Source organism: Somniosus microcephalus, chromosome 2, assembly GCF_052327205.1.
Source record: "Somniosus microcephalus isolate GS21.2 chromosome 2, FLI_Smic_1.0, whole genome shotgun sequence".
Lineage (NCBI taxonomy): Eukaryota > Metazoa > Chordata > Chondrichthyes > Squaliformes > Somniosidae > Somniosus > Somniosus microcephalus.
In genome coordinates this window covers 140,610,566-140,626,822 of record NC_140988.1, presented here as the reverse complement: position 1 = coordinate 140,626,822, position 16,257 = coordinate 140,610,566, and the positions used below count along the sequence as shown (strand labels likewise).

The 16,257-nt window shown below is 45.5% G+C and overlaps 1 protein-coding gene across 7 annotated transcripts in view; it reads right to left on the bottom strand.

Moving 5' to 3' along the window:
• prdm5 (PR domain containing 5) overlaps positions 1-16,257 on the bottom strand; it is a 473,803-nt gene that overhangs the window by 14,532 nt on the left and 443,014 nt on the right. For all 7 annotated transcript variants that reach the window (XM_085963116.1, XM_085963128.1, XM_085963123.1 and 4 more), the window contains one exon: positions 15,822-15,926. In XM_085963116.1, coding sequence (XP_085819242.1) covers positions 15,822-15,926 — 105 coding nt within the window. The remainder of the gene's footprint in view (positions 1-15,821; positions 15,927-16,257) is intronic.

Genomic DNA, 16,257 nt, shown 5'->3' with positions numbered 1-16,257 from the left:
TCTTATTGTTATTTTTTGCTGTCTTTTAAAGTTTCCCCAATCCTCTATCCTCCCACTAGATTTGGCTACCTTATATGCCCTTGTTTTTAGTCGAATACTATCCTTAATTTCTTTACTTAGCCACGGATGGCTGTCTTTTCTTTTACACCCTTTTCTTCTCAGTGGAATATATTTTTTTTGGAAGTTGTAAAATAACTCCTTAAATGTACACCACTGATCATGTATCGTTTTACCCTTTAATCTATTTTCCCAATCCACTCTACTCAATTCCGCTCTCATACCTTCATAGTCTCATACCTTCATAGTCTCCTTTATTCAAGCTTAGCACGCTTGTTTGAGATCCAACCTTCTCACCCTCTAATTGAATATGGAATTCAACCATGTTATGGTCACTCATTCCAAGGGGATCCTTTACTAGGACATTTTTAATTAATCCTGTCTCGTTACACAGGACCAGATCTAAGGTTGCTTGCCCCCTGGTTGGTTCAGTTACATACTGCTCAAGAAACCCATCCCTAATAGACTCAATGAACTCATCCTCAAGGCAGCCCTGCCCAATTTGATTTGTCCAATTAATATGATAGTTAAAATCCCCCATAATTATAGATGTTCCCTTATTACAAGCCTCAGCTATTTCCTGATTGATACTCCGTCCAACAGAGTTGCCACTGTTCGGAGGCCTATAGACTACGCCCACTCGTGTTTTTTTCCCCTTATTATTCCTTACCTCCACCCAAACTGTTTCATTATCCTGATCTTTTGACCCAATATCATTTCTCTGTATTACAGTGATTCCTTCCTTTATTAACATAGCCACCCCACCTCCCCTTCCTTCCTGCCTGTCCTTCCTGATCGTTAAATAACCTGGTATGTTTAATTCCCAGGCATTGTCACCCTGCAGCCATGTTTCTGTAATGGCCACAAGATCATACCCATATGTAGTTATTTGTGCCATTAACTCGTCTATTTTGTTACGAATGCTACGTGCATTCAGATCGAGAACTTTCAAAGATGTTTTGTGACACTTAGTTCCTGCTTTTGCCCTTTTTATTACTTTACCTTTTACTCCATACCTTCTGCCCCTTCCTGACACGCTCTGGTTTTTAATTTCCCCACTGCCACCTAAGTCTATGACCTTCTCTGTTGTCATTTTTATTATTTGCTCTCTAGGAACCTCCCCCCCACTAGTTAGTTTAAAGCCCTCTCTACAGCCCTAGTTATATGATCCGCCAGGACTCTAGTCCCAGCACTGGCCAAGTGAAGCCCGTCCCAACGGAACAGCTCCCTCCTGCCCCAGTACTGGTGCCAGTGTCCCAGGAAGCAAAACCCATTTCTCCCACACCAGTCTTTGAGCCACGCATTTAACTCTCTAATTTTATTTGTCCTAGCCAAATTCGCTTGTGGCTCAGGTGATTATTACCCTTGTGGTTCTGCTTTTTAATTTGGCCCCTAGCTGCTCAAACTCCCTCAGCAGAACCTCATTCCTTGTCCTATCTATGTCGTTGGTACCAACATGGACCACGACAACTGGATCCTCCCCCTCCCACTCCAAGTTTCTCTCCAGTCCAGAGGAGATGTCCTTAACCCTGGCACCGGGCAGGCAACACAGCCTTCGGGACTCTCGCTCTTGGCTGCAAAGAACTCTATCTATCCCCCTAACGAGGGAGTTTCCCCTCCCCTGATTGGCTGCACAGTGCTCACCTGATCCCAGCCGGCACATTGCACTAACTACGCCGCTGGATCAGGTAAGCATATCGCGCCGACAGCTGAACTGGGCCTGTGACAGGAAATGCAAGCAGGCCCAGGCTTCAGATGTCGGCGCGCAGGGTGAGTGCAGATCGGGGGCTTGCACGCGCGGCAAGCCCCCGATCCTAATTTCAGGGCCAGTATCTCAAAGAGAACTCTATATGTTTCAAGTGCTGCTCTTCCACGAACCATCTCGCCAAGAACTGCAAGGTAGATGCAAAATGCACAGAATGTGAAAGTGATCGGCACATTTCGGCACTCCACCCAGGCCCAGCTCCTTGGAAGTCAGAGTCGCCTCCTCCCGCCTCGGAGCATGGCGGGGGGAGAGAGAGAGCTGCCGGTCCGGAGATTACATCCAAGTGCACCGAGGTGTGTGGAGAAGGAGTGAGCACAAGAGCATGCTCCAAGATATGCCTCGTTAATGTGTACCTTGTAGGACGTCGCCAGGAATCTGAAAAGATGTATGCCATACTAGACGAACAAAGCAATCGTTCTCTAGCAAGATCCGAGTTCTTCAACATCTTCAAGGTCAAAGGAAGTCCGTCGCCTTACACGTTGAAGACGTGTGCTGGACTTTCAGAGGCAGCCGGCAGGAGGGCCTGCGGTTATGTTGTTGAGTCAGCCGACGGGAAGATTAGCCTCCCCCTTCCTACATTCATCGAATGTAATCAAGTCCCCGACAACCGTTCTGAAATTCCCACTCCGAATACAGCTCATCACCACCGTCATCTGAGACGCATTGCAGACGAGATCCCACCTCTTGATCCAGATGCAAGCATACTTCTGTTGTTGAGAAGGGACATCCTGAGGGTACATAAGATAAGGAAACAGATCAACGGTCCACATGACGCCCCTTTCGCCCAAAGGCTAGACCTCGGCTGGGTCGTTGTTGGAGATGTGTGCCTCAAGGGCGTTCACAAGCCATCTCAGGTGAGCACACTCAAGACTTCCATCTTGGAGAATGGTCCTCCAAGCTACCTTACCCCATGCAGTAGTCAGATCCGAGTGACAGAGAAGTTCAGTCATACGGCCCAGCCTCAGAACCCCCCAGCGCTGATCTCCACAGACAGCACACAGATGATGCTCACTGGAGAGAAACCGGGTCAGTCAGTCTTCTGTCGCACCGCCAATGACCACAAGCTTGCTCCATCGATTGGCGACATGAGATTCCTCCAGATTATGAACAATGAGGTCTCTCGTGACAGCTCTAACAGCTGGGTTGCACCCTTACCCTTCCAGAACCCCAGACGACGGCTGCCGAACAACAGGGAGTATGCCTATAATCGTCTTAACTCACTCTGTCGCACACTAGAGAAGAAGCCGAAGATGAAAGCACACTTCCTAGAGTTTGTCAAGAAAATGCTTGTCAACGGTCATGCAGAGATAGCTCCTCCACTCCAGGAAGGCCAAGAGTGTTGGTACCTCCCTTCCTTCGGAGTTTATCACCCCAAAAAGCTGGAACAGATCCGCGTGGTGTTTGACTCCAGTGCACCATATCAGGGAGTCTCTCTCAACGACGTACTCCTCACAGGGCCCGATCTCAACAACAGCCTCTTGGGGGTACTCATGAGATTCAGGAAAGAGCCCGTCGCCATCACTGCCGATATCCAACACATGTTTCACTGCTTTGTGGTGAGAGAAGACCACAGAGACTTCCTCTGCTTCCTGTGGTATCGCGACAATGACCCCAACAGAGACATTGTGGACTACAGAATGCGTGTCCATGTCTTCGGGAATAGCCTGTCCCCTGCTGTCGCCATATACGGATTGAGGAGGGCTGCCAAGGAAGAAGACGACGACTTTGGCAGTGATGTGAGAGGGTTCATCGAACGAGAGTTCTATGTCGATGACGCACTGAAGTCATTCCCGACCGAAGCAGAGGCCATCAGTACCCTTGGACGAGCTCAGGAACTACTTGCACTATCCAACCTCAGGCTACACAAGATAGCCTCTAACAGGCCAGCAGTGATGGAGGCATTCCCCCCCGAAGATCGTGTTAAGGACGTCAAGGATCTAGACCTCTTCACTGATGACCTCCCCCTACAGCGTAGCCTAGGAGTGTCATAGAGTCATAGAGTTTTACAGCACAGAAAGAGGCCCTTCGGCCCATCGTGTCTGCGCCGCCCATCCATCCCTGTCCAGTCTAATCCCATTTTCCAGCATTTGGTCCATAGCCTTGTATGCAATGGCATTTCAAGTGCTCATCCAAATGCTTCTTGAATGTTGTGAGGGTTCCTGCCTCTACCACCCTTTCAGGCATTGAGTTCCACATTCCAACCACCCTCTGGGTGAAAAAGTTCCTCCTCAAATCCCCTCTAAATCTCCTGCCCCTTACCCTGAATCTATGCCCCCTTGTTATTGACCCCCCTACTAAGGGGAAAAGTTCCTCTTTGTCTACCCTATCTATGCCCCTCATCATTTTGTACACCTCAATCAGGTCCCCCCTCAGCCTTCTTTGCTCCAAGGAAAACAACCCCAGCCTGTTTAGTCTTTCTTCATAGCTGAGGCGCTCCATCCCAGGTAACATCCTGGTGAATCTTCTCTGCACCCTCTCCAAAGCAATCACATCCTTCCTATAGTGAGGCGACCAGAACTGCACACAGTACTCCAGCTGTGGCCTCACCAGCGTTTTGTACAGCTCCATCATAACCTCCCTGCTCTTATATTCTATGCCTCGGCTAATGAAGGCAAGTATCCCATATGCCTTTTTAACCACCTTATCTACTTGTTCCGCTGCCTTCAGAGATCTATGTACATGTACACCGAGGTCCCTCTGACCCTCTGTACTTCCTAGGGTCCTACCACTCATTGTGTATTCCCTTGCCTTATTTGTCCGTCCAAAATGCATCACCTCGCACTTTTCAGGGTTAAATTCCATTTGCCACTTTTCCGCCCATCTGACCAACCCGTCTATATCGTCCTGTAGCCTGAGGCTTTCCTCCTTACAATTTACCACCCCACCAATTTTCGTGTCATCTGCAAACTTACTGATCATCCCTTTTACATTCTCATCCAAATCATTTATGTAGATCACAAACAACAAGGGACCCAGCACCGATCCCTGAGGTACCCCACTGGACACAGGCTTCCAGTCACAAAAGCAACCTTCGACCATCACCCTCTGCCTCCTGCCACTCAGCCAGTTTAGGATCCAACGCGCCAAGGTACCCTGGATCCCATGGGCTCTTACCTTCTTGACCAGTCTCCTATGCGGGACTTTGTCAAAAGCTTTACTGAAGTCCATGTAAACCACATCCACAGCATTTCCCTCATCCACCTCCCTAGTCACCCCCTCAAAAAATTCAATCAGATTTGTCAGACATGATTTACCCTTGACAAAGCCATGCTGACTATCCCCGATTAATCCTTGCCTCTCCAAGTGGAGACTAATATTGTCCCTCAGAATTTTTTCCAATAATTTCCCTACCACAGATGTTAGGCTCACTGGCCTGTAATTCCCTGGTTTATCCCTGCTACCCTTCTTGTATAATGGTACTACATTAGCTGTTCTCCAGTCCTCTGGTACATCCCCTGTGGCCAGAGAGGTTCTGAAAATTTGTGTCAGAGCCCCTGCAATCTCCTCCTTTGCCTCCCACAGCAGCCTGGGATACATCTCGTCCGGGCCTGGGGATTTATCCACTTTTTGGCCTGCTAAAACCGCTAGCACCTCCTCCCTCTCGATGCTAATATGTTCAAGTATGTCACAATCCCCTTGCCCGATTTCTATGTCTGCATCGTCTTTCTCCATAGTGAACACAGATGCAAAAAATTCATTTAAAACCCCGCCTACATCATCTGGTTCTACACACAGATTGCCACTTTGGTCCCTAATGGGCCCTACCCTTTCCCTGGTTATCCTCTTGCCCTTAATATACTTATAAAACATCTTAGGATTTTCCTGTGTCTTGGAACATAGCAACAGACACGTTCACGTTCCAAGTCTTAGATGACAAGAAACCGTTCACACGTAGAGGAGTGCTCTCTACAGTCAACAGCCTATACGACCCTCTTGGCTTCTTAGCCCCTGTCACCATACAAGGCAGGCTGCTCCTCAGGGAACTCTCCACATGCGCTGAAGAGTTGGATTTACCTCTCCCTGAAGAGATGGAAGCAGAGTGGGACAGATGGAGAGACTCACTCCAAGACTTACAGGAGATTCGAATACTTCGCTCCTATACGTCCTTCTCTCCCTCAAGTGCCCAATTCAAAGAGCTTTGTGTCTTTGCAGACGCATCCGCTAAGGCCATTGCAGGTGTGGCTTATCTGAAAGTCACCACTTAAGAAGGACAAAGCAAAATTGGCTTTGTCTTTGGTAAGGCCAAGTTGGCACCCCAGCCAGACCTCACCATACCCAGATTGGAACTGTGCGCAGCAGTATTAGCAGTTGAGATTGCAGAGTTCATAGAAGATGAGATTGATCTGAAGTTCGACAGCATCACATATTATATAGACAGCAAAGTGGTGCTAGGATACATCCATAACCAAAGTGGACGGTTCTACGTATACGTGAACAACAGGGTCCAACGTATTCGACAGTCCACATCCCCCGACCAGTGGAGGTACGTCCCCACAGACCTGAACCCAGCTGGCCGTGGGTCTAGATCTGTAACAGCGTCCCTTCTCAGCAGCACGACTTGGCTGTCAGGACCTGCTTTTCTTCAGGAACTGTCCCCGCACTTCTCCGAACTCAATGAGTCATTCGACCTCCTCAACCCTGTTTCTGACTCCGAGATACGCCCACAAGTCACAGCGAACATTACTCAAATCTCTAAGGACCTGATGAGCGCCAAACGCTTCAAGCGTTTCTCCAAATGGAATACTCTCATAAAGACAGTAGCACGTCTAACCCACGTAGCTCATACCTTCTCCCAGTCTACACAAGAGAGGAGCTGCCATGGGTGGCACATCTGTCGTAAGAGTCCCTCTGAAGAGGCGCTCAAGAGAGCCAAAATCCTTGTGATGAAGAGTGTCCAACATGAGTGTTACTCAGAAGAGTTGAAGTGCATAGCAGCAGAACGCAACCTACCCCCTCACAGCAGTCTATGGAAGCTGCATCCTATCGTCAACACCGACGGACTGTCTCTGAGGTGGTCTTTCTTTTGTCGCCAGAGGACTCCAGTGACAAGTAGAGTTCGGACTATGTCGAGACGGGGAGTGTTCTGGACTTATTACATGCAGATAGCACCCTCTGGTGGTAGCTATTGTATAGCTGTGTTAGTATACAGCAGAGGTCATTTGACCTCTTGTTCCTGTTTGAACCCGGAAGTAGAATTCCAGGAAGAACCTGACTGAGTAATGGAGAATCTTCCATGAGGGATTCTCAATCTAGTGCCATCTCATCTCATATGCTAGGCCAAACGCAATATCTGTGAGTATCCTTGTTTGTTAACATGATAGCAACTTTGTCAGTGTAGTATTTGACAATACTTTGTTTATAAAAAGTTATTAGTTGGTATTTACAGAAGTTTAGTTCAAGGGACATTTAGTTATACAGTTAGTCTATTCCATTGTTGTAAATATGTTTATATCTTATGTAACATCTAATGTATAGTACTCAGTTCTATGTACAAAACATGCTTTGTCTTTGTTTACAGTTTCACAAATTTGTTCAGGTAAAGCTTCAAAACAGCAAACCGGCTTCTCGAGGAATTATTTGAATAAGTATTTAACTTGCTGGATAACTAGATAGGAGCACGTCTAGCAAGACCAGTACAAAGCCAGTACCCTGCACCACTCTAACCAGTATTTGTATGCATCAGTAAAGTGAGACACATGTCATAGAACACAGATAGTGAGCTTGATGAGGTAACATCAGGTGAATCAAAGTGCCAGGGTGAGGCGAAGCCAATGATGGGCGCAGAGGTGAACCTGCTAATAGGACCGGCATCACTGACACTTTTTTTGGTAAACTCTAGCAAGGCAGTAAAATTGGGCAGCCATATCGTGGTTCTTTTGCTATTCAGTGAGAAAGCAGAAAAATGGTGACCACACCAAACAGTGCATAACATGCTGTGGGCTGCAAACTGGCTGATATTGCATATGATCCTAAGGCTAGGCTGGAAAGAGATGGAGGCAGAAAAGTTGAGGGAAGTGGTTGCGTTGACTGCCACTGACAGTGCTTCATATGGTGAAGCGTGGCTGCAGGTCTACTTGTAACAGATGGCATAATTCTGTAACTCTGACCTCACTGGTATGCATATAAAATCCTGTAAAGGAATTATTTAACGTATATCCCCATATTTTGTAAAAAAAATTGACAGTGTACCTTTAAATGCTACCTTCACGACAGATGATAGCTTGCTGGTCTTTAACACTCACTTTAAATCGGTTGAGTTAAAGATGGGCAGGAACTTTGCAGGAAATGTGGAAAATCAAGGGCTGCATTCTAATGTCTTTATTTGCATTTTTTCAATATGTACGGGAACGGTAACATAGTGGTAATGTAACATAATGGCTAGTAATCCAGAGGCCTGGACTAATGATCCAGGGATGTGAGTTCAAGTCCCACCACGGCAGCTGGGGAATTTGAATTCAGTTAATTAAATAAATCTGGAATAAAAAGCTAGTATCGTAAAAACCCATCTGGTTCACTTTAGGGAAGGAAATCTGCCATCCTTACCTGGACTGGCCTATACATGACTCCAGACCCACATCAATGTGGTTGATTCTTAACTGCCCTCTGAAATGGCCTAGCAGGCCACTCAGTTGTAACAAACCGCTACAAAACACAATAATAAGAATAAAATCGGACGGACCACCCGGCATCGACCTCGGCACCGGCTATGAACACGTAGCAGACCCAGCCCAGTCGACCCACCAACATCTTTGTGCCAAAATTGGGAGAGCTGTCCCACAGATTAGTCAAGCAACAGCCAATACTCTCCACAACACTCAAGAAGCTCGACACCATCCAGGACAAATCAGCCCGCTTGATTGGCAGCCCATCCACCACCTTAAACATTTACTCCCTCCACCACCGGCGTACCATGGCTGCAGTGTGTACCATCTACAAGATGCACTGCAACAACTTGCCAAGGCTTCTTCGGCAGCACCTCCCAAACCCACAAACTCTTCCACCTAGAAGGACAAGGGCAGCAGGTGCATGGGAACACCACCACCTCCAAGTTCCCCTCCAAGTCACACACCATTCTGACTTAAAAGTATATCGCCGATCCTTCATCGTCGCTGGGTCAAAATCCTGGAACTCCCTCCCTAACAGCACTGTGGGAGTACCTTCACTACACAGACTGCAGCGGTTCAAGAAGGTGGCTCACCACCACCTTCTCAATTAGGGATGGGCTATAAATGCTGGCCTTGCCAGCGACGCCCACATCCCATAAACAAATAAAAAATAAATAAATAAAGAAGCTCCCACAGATTCTGAACGAGAATAAAATAGTGATAGGAAACCTAGGACCTGATTTTTCCAGTCCCCACTTGCCAGTGGCGAAAAACCAATTGAAGGAAACTAAATAAACATTTTTTGTTACAACGCTGATGAACAGAATCTTCTTTACACTGTGTGTTCAATACCTATAGTACCGTACAGTAATAATAGTGCCCACTCTCCTTCAAGGTATTCTATTTTCACCCCTTCTTTAGTTTTACCACACACTAGGCATGAGCGCCATGTCAGAGACAGGGCCATGAGAGTGTTAGTGAGGCCACAGAGCCTTTCAATTTCAACCCTATAATATTCCAGGTTTGTATTAATGCTGATCCCGAGCCAACCAATAAGAGGTATATGCGATGGCTTGGGGAAATTGTCCTCCTCAAATTGAATACATTTACCTGTACCATAAGGTTAGATGACTGGTTATATTATAATGCTGTAACGAACATACTGGCTCTTTGCCGGGCCGCAGTTAGTTTCTCACCACACCAAACCAATCATACCCCAACATGGGCTGTGGTCAAAAGCTTCCGAAAACCAGTAACTTTAGGCGTATAACTTCTCAACCTATAATTGTGGAAACTGGCAACACATCAAACAACCAGTTATTGTTAAATAAGGTTGATCTCCATAAATCTGCACTTTGGAAAATGAAAGGGAGTGGTTGTTTTTTTGGGTTCTTTTTGCAACAGAAATAAATCAACTAGTGGCAAAATGGTTTTTAGTGTTTACCTTCCACCTCTGATAACTGGGATTTATTCAGTTCAGTTCAGTTCATAAAGAACTTAGAAAAATATAGTATTTGTTAAGGATTGCATTGCTAAGTGCAATACATTTGGCAGATGTAGTAATTCAGGTTCCTTGAGTTTATGGTACAGAGCAGCCCGTCAACCCAGTTCTAACAGATATAAATTCACCCGTCTTGTTGGAGAGAGAATGAAAGTATTACCTGGAAATTCGCAATGGCAGAATTGCAGGAATTATGTGGGTGAGGACAGTAAAATCACGAGTTCCTCAACTTGTAAGCTTCTTGCAACAAAATTTCTATAAGGCTTTTTAATGCGTGGAGTGGTTTTTGCACAGAATGTATGTAACAAAGACTTAACGTGCAGATCATTAAAGGTGTTTAAGGAGGTAGTCTGCAATTTTGCTGCAGCACTCCCATGACACACAAACTTTGCCCATTTGAAATGTGTATTAAAAGTCATCCTGGTTCTCAGACGTTGGCAATAAAGGCAATTGGTACATTATGAAGGGATGGAGACACAGGAAACTCTTTTTTATTCGGCACCGACGGGACTGGCGTGGTGCCAGTTGATCAAAAAGTCCGGATTACAGAGAGGTATACTTACCAAGGTACGAGAGCCCCGTACACGGCCACAGGTGCAGGAGCCCCGGTTACACGGCACTTGTGCAGGAGTCCCAGTTATACGGCCACAGATCCAGGAACCCCAGTTACACGGCCACAGGCACAGGAACTCCGGTTACACGGCCACAGATTCAGGAACCCCGGTTGCACGGCCACCAATATATAGTAAAACTTACCTGAACCTACTCCTGAATTTTGCCGGTTAAGAGAGATTTCCAGATATTTAGGTGCCGGTTAAAAGAGAGTTTCCTGTACATGACTCAGGTACACATCAGATAAGGAAAAGTTGGTGGAATGTATTTTTTGTTTTAAACAAGTTTCACTTTTGTGTCAATGTAATCAGAATCAGTTGCTCCACCTTAAACCACAAATTTATATAGATACATAGAAGATAGGAGCAGGAGTAGGCCATTCGGCCCCTCGAGCCTGCTCCGCCATTCAATGAGATCATGGTTGATCATCCAAATTCAGTACCCGGTCCCTGCCTTCTCCCCATATCCCTTGATCCCTTTAGCCTTAAGAAATATATCCAACTCTTTCTTGAATATACTTAGTGAACTGGCCTCCACCGCCCTCTGTGGCAGAGAATTCCACAGGTTCACCACTCTCTGGGTGAAGAAATTCCTCCTCATTTCAGTCCTAAATGGCTTACCCCTTATCCTTAGACTATGACCCCTGGTTCTGGACTCCCCGGCCATCAGAAACATCCTTCCTGCATCTAGTCTGTCCAGGCCTGACAGAATTTTATAGGTTTCGATGAAAATCCCCTCTCAATCTTCTAAACTCCAGTGAGTATAAGCCCAATCGACCCAATCTCTCCTCATACGTCATTCCTGCGATCCCAGGTATCAGCCTGGTGAATCTTCGCTGCACTCCTTCCATGGCAAGAACGTCCTTCCTCAGGTAAGGCGACCAAAACTGCACACAATACTCAAGGTGTGGTCTCACCAAGGCCCTGTACAACTGTAGCAAGACATCCTTGTTCTTGTACTCGAACCCTCTTGCTACAAAGGCCAACATACCATTTGCCTTCTTAACCGCCTGCTGCACCTGCATGCTTACCTTCAGCGACTGGTGTACAAGAACACCCAGGTCTCTTTGCACTTCCCCTTCTCCCAAACTATTACCATTGAAATAATAATCTGCCTTCCTGTTTTTGCCACCAAAGTGGATAACCTCACATTTATCCACATTATAGTGCATTTGCCATGTTTCTGCCCAATCACCCAACCTGTCCAAATCGTGCTGGAGTTTCACGACATCCTCCTCACAGCATACCCTCCCCCCCAGCTTTGTGTCGTCTGCAAATTTGGAGATATTACATCCAATTCCCTCGTCCAGATCATTAATATATATTGTGAACAGCTGGGGTCCGAGGACCAATCCTTGCGGTACCCCACTAGTCACTGCCTGCCACTCGGAAAACGACCCGTTTATTCCAACTCTTTGCTTTCTGTCCGCCAACCAGTTCTCTATCCAAGTCAATACCTTGCCCCCAATCCCATGTGCCTTAACTTTGCACGCTAATCTCTTATGCGGGACCTTATCGAAAGCCTTCTGAAAGTCCAAATACACCACATCCACTGGTTCTCCCTTATCTATTTTACCAGTTACATCCTCAAAAATTTCCAGTAGATTAGTCAAGCATGATTTACCTTTTGTAAATCCATGTTGACTTTGTCCGATCCAGTCACTGCTTTCCAAGTGCTCTGCCATTACATCTTTTATAATGGACTCTAGCATTTTCCCCACTACCGATGTCAAGCTTACCGGTCTATAATTCCCCGCCTTTTCTCTACCACCTTTTTTGAATAGTGGGGTAACATTAGCTACCCGCCAATCCATGGGTACCGTTCCAGAGTCTATCGAGTTCTGGAAGATGACCAGCAATGCATCTACTATTTCTAGGGCCACTTCCTTAAGTACCCTGGGATGTAGATTATCAGGCCCTGGGGATTTATCGGCCTTCAGTCCCATCAATTTTCCTAACACCATTTCCCTACAAATACTGATTTCTTTCAGTTCCACCCTTTCATCAGACCCTATGTTCCCCGGCATCTCTGGGAGGTTATTTGTGTCCTCCTTTGTGAAGACAGAACCAAAATATGTATTTAGTTGGTCTGTCATTTCTTTGTTCCCCATTATAAATTCCCCCGATTCTGACTGCAAGGGACCTACGCTTGACTTCACCAATCTTTTTCTCTTCACATATCTATAAAAGCTTTTACAGTCAGTTTTTATGTTCTCTGCAAGCTTACTCTCATATTCTATTTTCCCTTTTTTAATTAATCCCTTTGTCCTCCTTTGTTGAATCCTAAACTGCTCCCAATCGTCAGGGTTATTGCTTTTTCTGGCCAATTTATATGCTCTCTCCTTGGACCTTATGCTATCCCTAATTTCCCTTGTTAGCCACGGTTGGGTCACCTTTTTTGTTTTATTTTTATGCCAAACTGGGATGAACAAATTCTGTAGTTCATCCATTCGGTCTTTGAATGTTTGCCATTGCCTATCCACCGTCAACCCTTTGAGTGCCATTCCCCAATCAATCCTACCCAACTCGCTCCTCAGACCATCATAGTTTCCTTTATTTAAATTGAGGACCCTAGTCTCCGAGTCAACTACTTCATTCTCCATCTTAATGAAGAATTCGATCATATTATGATCGCTCCGACCCAAGGGGCCTCGTACAACAAGATTGCTAATTAATCCTTTCTCGTTACATAATACCCAGTCTAAGATGGCCTGATCTCTGGTTGGTTCCTTGACATATTGGTCCAGGAAACCATCCCGTAAACACTCCAAGAATTCCACCTCCACAGTATTGTTACTCATTTGGTTGGCCCAATCTATATGTAGATTAAAGTCACCCATGATGACTGCTGTGCCCTTATTGCACGCTTCTTTAATTTCTCTTTGAATGCCATCCCCAACCTCCGCCTTACTGTTTGGAGGTCTATAAACCACTCCCACTAACGTTTTTTTCCCCTTAGTGTTTCTCAATTCTACCCATACAGATTCCACCTCATCAGAGCTAATATCCTTCATTACAATTGTGTTAATCCCTTCTTTAACCAGTAATGCTACCCCACCTCCCTTTCCTTTTTGCCTATCTTTCCTGAATATCGAATACCCCTGGATGTTGAGTTCCCAGTCCTGGCCTTCCTTGAGCCACGTTTCCGTAATCCCAACCAAATCGTATTTGTTTACTTCTATTTGCACAGCCAATTCATCCACCTTATTACAAATGCTCCTTGCATTAAGACACAAAGCCTTCAGGCTTGTTTTTTTAACGCTCTTAGACCTATTAGAATTATTATTTACTGTGGCCATGTTTGATTTAAACCGTTGATTTCTCTGACTGCCACTTTTGTTTTTCTCCTTCCTATCTTTTGCTTTTATCCTTGTTTCCCTTTCCTCTGTCTCCCTGCTCAGGTTCCCAACCCCCTGCCATTTTAGTTTAAACCCTCCCCCACAGCACTAGCAAACACTCCCCCTAGGACATTGGTTCCAGCCCTGCCCAGGTGTAGACCGTCCAGTTTGAACTGGTCCCACCTCCCCTAGAACTGGTTCCAATGTCCCAGGAACTTGAATCCCTCCCCCTGGCACCATTCCTCTAGCCACATATTCATCTGAAGTATCCTTCTATTTCTACTCTGACTAGCACGTGGCACTGGTAGCAATCCTGAGATTACTACCTTTGAGGTCCTGTTTTTTAATTTATCTCCTAACTCCCTATACTCCGCTTTTAGGACCTCATCCCGCTTTTTACCTATATCGTTGGTGCCTATATGCACCACGACAACTGGCTCTTCACCCTCCCCTTCCAAGATGTTCTGGAGTCTCTCGGAGACATCCTTAACCCTTGCACCAGGGAGGCAACACACCATCCTGGAGTCTCGTTTGCGGCTGCAGAAACGCCTATCTATTCCCCTTGCAATTGAATCCCCTATTACTATAGCTCTACCCCTCTTTTTCCTCCCATTCTGTGCAGCAGAGCCACCCCTGGTGCCAGGAAGTTGGCTGCTGCTGCCTTCCTCTGATAAGCCATCCCCCCCAACAGTACTCAAAGTGGTGTATCTGTTGGAGAGGGGGATGGCCACAGGGGACCCCTGCACTACCTGCCTGCACCTAGTACTCTGCCTGTTGGTCACCCGTTCCCTTTCTTCCTGTCCAACCTCTACCTGCGGTGTGTCCAACTCCGTAAATGTGCTATTCACGTTGTCCTGAGCATCGTGAATGCTCCAGTATGTGTCCAATCGCAGCTCCAGCGCCGCAATGCGGTCTGTCAGTAGCTGCAGCTGGATGCACTTCCTGCAGATGTAGTTGTCAGGGACACCGGAAGTGTCCCTGAGTTCCCACATATCGCAGGAGGAGCAGATCACGGGGCCCAGCTGTCCTGCCATGACTTACCCTTTAATTAATTGAATTTAAATTAAATCAATCAATCCCACTAATTACACTACAGTTAACTGGTTTACCTTGTGATAATCTCAGTTAACTAGGAACAAAGTTGCAGCATTACAATAGGTAACAAATTAAAGTTTAATGTGAACCTTTATTGAATGTTGACATTGCAACAGTACATCTCGCTAATGGAACAGGATTTATTTTGGCTATGGTACTGGGAACGTTCAGATTACTATGCAGTTCTTTCATGTTTTACATTAAACCAAGAGAATAACTAACTCAAGTTTGCGAAGTCATTTAAAGCTGCCTATTTAAATATATATTTGAGGTGAAACATTAAATAATTTTGTCAAACTGAATGTTACTTTCTTGATTCAATCTGCAAATGACATGAAGGAACTGAATAGCAATCCGAATATTGCCAGCCAGCAACTTCCTCACTTTCACCACTAACCAACAGGAGTAAGGTGAGAGAGTCAAACAATTCTACAGAACTTTCCAGAGTCATCACCTGTATGACAGAGTATATTTTTATCTCAATGTGTGAGCATGGTTTGCAACTAGCTGCACAGAATCAGACCAATGCCTGCTACCACAAGCTTTTCACAACAGCTTCATTTTATGCCACTACATTTTCGTACTTAGTTTTGCAAATATTGTCTTTGTATTTTGGGATTTTTGCACATATTTTTTCCACAGAAAGGACATTTTTTTATACAAAACATTGAATTCATGAAGATTTGAAAAGCTACAGGCTGCAGCACTGAGTGGAGGGATCATCTAGGACAACATTGGGAAATGTTGCATTGTATCTGACTTATTATATCCCCGAATTCAGTGCTTGATTGATGCTGTCTCTGTGCAAAGTGGGACAATCAAAATCTTAAAAAAGGATCAGTTACTTACATCACACTGGAATGGTTTTTCTCCTGTATGAGTCCTCATATGTTCATCTAGGCCTCTCTTCTGACTAAAAGCCTTGTTACATTCTGAGCACTGGTAAGGCTTTTCCTGGAAAAAAAAATGACAATACAAAAAGTGAAAGTGAGCCAATGCAGAAACCCAGCAATTACTGGAGTGGAATTTGGTGCTGGGAATTGTGTGTTTTTATATTCCCTTGAAGGGGTTCAGCCAGTGAAAAATCGTTAACTTGATTGCAAAGGACTCAATAAAGGCTGAGAAAATCAAGTCCTCCAGGTTTTCTTATCATCACCCATCGGTAATTTAATAAAACAGTTATGTCTGCCTTTGGAGGAATTTCTTCAGTTTATCCTGTTCTGTGTAACACCATAGATTAGATTAAAGAAAAAAAAGAATACCTACCTGTTCTACACATGCACTT